At 42.0% G+C, this 4,688-nt stretch overlaps 1 protein-coding gene across 1 annotated transcript in view; it reads left to right on the plus strand.

The window, feature by feature from the left end:
- Nucleotides 1–622: 622 nt before the first annotated feature.
- PCYT1B (phosphate cytidylyltransferase 1, choline, beta) overlaps nucleotides 623–4,688 on the plus strand; it is a gene marked incomplete at its 5' end in the record, with an annotated part of 16,472 nt that continues 12,406 nt past the window's right edge. The window contains 2 exons of the mRNA XM_009078144.1: nucleotides 623–722; nucleotides 2,113–2,229. Coding sequence (XP_009076392.1) covers nucleotides 623–722; nucleotides 2,113–2,229 — 217 coding nt within the window. The remainder of the gene's footprint in view (nucleotides 723–2,112; nucleotides 2,230–4,688) is intronic.

A 4,688-nucleotide genomic window follows, 5' to 3' on the forward strand; every position in this document is an offset into this window, starting at 1 on the left:
AGAGAATTTAGGTGCTATTACAGTATGTGTCAGACCAGAAAGGAGTTACAGCTCAGTCAGCTGTAGTTAAGTGGGACTTAGGGTTGCATTCATGCCTTTATTTTTGAATGGCTCCTTAAAATTATACGAGATTCTGATTAAAACCACAACAAAACAACCTGTACAGTGGAAGGAACTGGTGCATGAAGAGGTGGCTCATTTGCAGCCTTCTAAATCCTGATTAGTTTTTCCAGCTGTTATATGCAGGTAACAGAATACATATTTCATCTTGGGCCTTTGGAGTCATTGAGACCAAATCAAGGGTTAAGTTGCTCAGGCTATCAAAAGCCTGACTTTGTTTTGCAAACATTAAAATTGTGTACCTTCACTCACCTCAGTATGCCTGAGCATCTCTAACAGAGACAAAGAATTAAGTTGCATGATGTGTTTGGAAACTTTATTTTCCTTATAACTTTACCTTGTGTGAACTGTGTGCGCTCAGGGCTGACCAAAAAGCAAAAGTCCCCAGAGAGCACACCAGCATTAAGCCTAGTTACAGCATTCTGCCACAGTTAAATGGTTCTTTTTTAACTGCTTAGTGGAAAAAATAAATTTTCTTTCTTGTGCTTTTTCCTCCTTCCAGACTCTGACGGCGCCTGCTCCATTTGCAGATGAAACGAGCTGTCAGTGCCAAGCCCCCCATGAGAAGCTAACCATTGCACAAGCCCGTCTGGGAACACCAGGTATGTGGGGAGCTATGTCCACAGGACTGTGGGCACTCCCAAAGCACAGGTTCTCCCTTACAGACATCTATTAATGCTCACTTGTGCTTTCCACTCAGAAGCAGAAAGCACAGCCTGATATCTGGTGCTGTCAAGTAATGGAGAAGAAACCAGCAACTACAGGACCATTATCTTCTGTCGGAGAAAGAACAAGAGAAAACATTTCAAGTTAGAGTTTGATGTTTTTGTGGATGTCTGCATATTGGTTGGAACGAAAGCTTGACAGCCCACTGCAGCCAGCCTGATAATTGTGTTATGTAGTGGCTACCTCCTGGATTCTCTTCTCACACTGTCTTTGTATGCTGGAAAACTCTTCTTTTAATGATGTTCCTGTCAATCATATCAGACCTTCAGTGGCCTTAAAAGCCATTTGCCCTTTGCAAAGAAACCATGCCGTTTCTTTATCTGGACATTTGTGATTGTGCTGGGAAAGTTGGATGATTTCACATAAAGTCCGAGTACATACTCAGCCCCTCTTTATTTCAAGAGGTTATTTTTAGAAAGCCTTTGTTTACTTACTTTATATATTTAAAATAAGGTTTTAAAGTATGTATACTTCCTAGGGATAAGCCACAGCTTTCCAGTCAGCTCTGCAAGGGTGAATGTTCTTCTGTGGACCCTTGGATGTCCTGACAGATGAGACATCTCTCTGCTGTCACTGACACACAGTCCATCGAGGTTGGAACTCTTGCTTTTGTCTCCACTGTCCTTTTGCTTGGAGGTGGCACAGCTGTCAGCTTTGTCATTTGAGAAAGCAGGTCCTATTCTCATCTGGGGGCTGCTGCTGAAGTTGCTGTGCAGAAAGCAAGAGTTACAAGGGTGGTAGCAGGAGGAGAAAAAGAAATTACAGGCTTGTTAGAGAGAAGGGAAGATCTTGGGGAAAGTCTGAAAAAGGGAAGTGAAAGGTTTACATAGAAGAGGTAAGAAATGCATTCTTACAGCAGTAAGCTGTGGAAAAAAGCAAGTCACAGGCAAGAGGGGAGGAAAAGGGAGATGATAGAGAAAAATGGAAAAAATCCGTAAGGCAGAACTGATTAGAAAGGCAGAGAGAAAAGAACAAGACATATGGTGGAACTCCAGATGAAGCAGGAATATGACATTTTTGCTAAATTAGAATACAGGGATGATGGATGATAATAAATAGGCTAAGTCTGAGAGAAAACAGCATAGGGTACAGATAACAAGTAGTGTACAGTATAAACCCCTGTGAGTTCACCCATGGTGCTTTTGAACAGCAGAACTGGAGTAAATCTTTGCAATCATCTGATCTAGGAACAACCACCTGTCCAGTACAATTAAGTGCAACTTGTTTGGGGTCTGATAAACCACTGTTGTGTTTCTTTCTCCACAGTTGACAGACCTGTCAGAGTGTATGCAGATGGGATATTTGACCTCTTCCACTCCGGCCATGCTAGAGCTCTTATGCAAGCCAAAACTCTATTTCCAAATAGCTACTTACTAGTAGGAGGTAAGATCAGAGTTATTTATTGCACTGGCTTTTTGCTTCTGTGCTTCAGTATCAGAGAGTTATTGGCTGTGCTGGCACCCCCAGCTGTTTATACACTATGACTTGAATGCTGCTTTCACTCTGGGGGCTTTCTGTAGGTGATTTGCCTTGAATTATGTCTTACAATTGCATCAATTAATGTTAAAGTCAAATTCTCCCCTCAGCAGCACAGGCACAATTCTCATTCTAGTTAAAGCAGGTGCCTGCGTGGCTCTGGGCTTAAAATAGCTCCATATGAATAATGCACCTTTTTCAGTTATTTGCTCAAAATTGTTCAAAGATGGAGATGAGTGAATGAGAACAGCCACTCATTTATTTCTGGCTCCTTGGTCCCTTCAGCAGCCAGGCACAGCCCATGGCCCCTGCCTGTCTGGTCATGCTGTGTGTGCAGACCCAGCCTTCAGCAGCATCAGAGAAGCTAAATCTGAGCCATTTTCAATGAAGACCCAAATGTAGGTCATGGTTTGAAGGTAGTTTTCAGCTCACAAGTGTCTCTGGGCAGGTTACTTTCTTCTAATGTTTTGGGGTTTTTTGCTATGAATACCTTCTTTTTTTCCTCTGTGTCTGTCCAGCAGCTGTTCAGCACTTGGCCTGTGCTTGAGGAGTCAGTGCAGGATGTCTCTTTCCTGCCTAGCTGGCTGTGCAAGCCCTGTTCTCTTAAGGCTTCACAAATGTGCAGTTTGGGTCCAGTTTCCCTGCACCTTTCGGGCTGAGATATGCCTTGCAGAAACATTTCACAGCAACTCAGCTGTCCAGATCAGCTGCTCAGATGTTAGCAGTGAATATGAATGCAGCTTTCAGACACTATAAGATGCATTATTTTGCATATTTGTCCCAAGTCAGTTGAAAGGGGGGGGGAAGACCCAACATAGAGGAAAACCAGAATCTCCTTATAAACGTACTTCTTGGTTTATGTATTGTGACAATTTCCATGGAGCTTCCTGGGAGGGAAAGGGGACATCCCTGTTATGAAGGAAACATCGAGGACTCTCTTGTTTTCCTGCAACTTGCAGAAGATGCAGGTGGGGGTGCAAGACTGTGAGGTTTAAAAAAAAAAAAAGCAACTTACGTACATTTTGTTGTTGCTTTTAAAGGACTGGGGAGTGTCTCAGATAAGGGAAGGAGCTTTGGGGCAAAAACCTGGCTCCTTTGAAATTCATGGCATAGCTTCACTTTGCCCTTATTTTGGGAGTGAAGGACAAAGCAGCCAGCACTCATCAGCACCTTTTCCCAGCAAGGCACTGTTGTGTTAGCATGTTTAAAAAATGGGCACATTCCCACACTCACATACAATTTGTGCTGCAGAAGCACCAGTGTCATGTCACAAGGGCTCCACAACCAACCCCTTCTGTTTCTTGTTGTGAAGACAGTTGGTTGGACCTAAGATCACTTTTTTTTTTAAGAATAGACATTTATACCTTTCCAAGTCAGTCATTAGAGCAGGATGACAGAATCAAAAGGAAGTACAAAGATACTGTGTCTGCACAGTACATGAACAAATAGTAATCAAAAAATAAAATCAAACCTTTTACAGAACTCAAGCAAAAATTACTATTTTCCAGTAATTTTAGTAGACCTTTTTGTTCCAGGAGAGAGTAACTTAAAGATGGCATAAAGGCTGTAAATAAATATAAATACAGTCTCAGAAGGGATCTTTCTACTGAAAGTGCTTTGATCTCCATTAAATTTCTTGTCAGCAGGCATCAAAAATGACATAATAGGATAGAGTAGCATTTTCCTAGCTGAAATTCATACGTATATTATTATCTGGCTTTGAATTTTGCACAAGCTCCAGGGCTATCTAAGCCTTCCTACATTTTTCCTACTTTCAAGGTCCTTAATGACCATCACAGTAAGAACATCCATTTTAGATCTCAAAAGACTACATCTGTGCCAGTGCCTTGCCTGCTAGGTTGATGTTTTCGAATTAGAAAGAAGCAGCAGCTGTAGGGCTGCTCTTACACTATAATGTTGCATTTATCATTTGTCAAGTACATTTACAGACAAGTGAGATCCAAAGACACAGGTTTGACCTGTGGTGAAGGACAACCACTGGCAACCCAGCTATAAATGGGTATCCCATTATTCCACGTGGGGTGTCAAATGGCTATCGTAGCTGTAATATTGGACAGAGTTACGGTTGTGAAGAAGGTCACTGTGTTTTACACAACATTATATGGGTAGAAAGATAATACCTAACTTCTAGAGTCCTCTGGCAGCACGGGTGTTTCTTCCCCTCATTTTAAAAACAATGTGACAAAGTATTGGTACATCCAGACGTAAAGAAACAGGATTTCTGGACCTTTAACTCTGCTCATTTCACTAGAGCATATTGCTTCTCCTAGTCCTTTCCTTGGGGCTTCCTTCTGTGTTTTGCCATTTGAACATGGCAAAGCCTTACTTCTCTTTCTGTGTAACCT

Source organism: Acanthisitta chloris, unplaced genomic scaffold, assembly GCF_000695815.1.
Source record: "Acanthisitta chloris isolate BGI_N310 unplaced genomic scaffold, ASM69581v1 scaffold33987, whole genome shotgun sequence".
NCBI lineage: Eukaryota > Metazoa > Chordata > Aves > Passeriformes > Acanthisittidae > Acanthisitta > Acanthisitta chloris.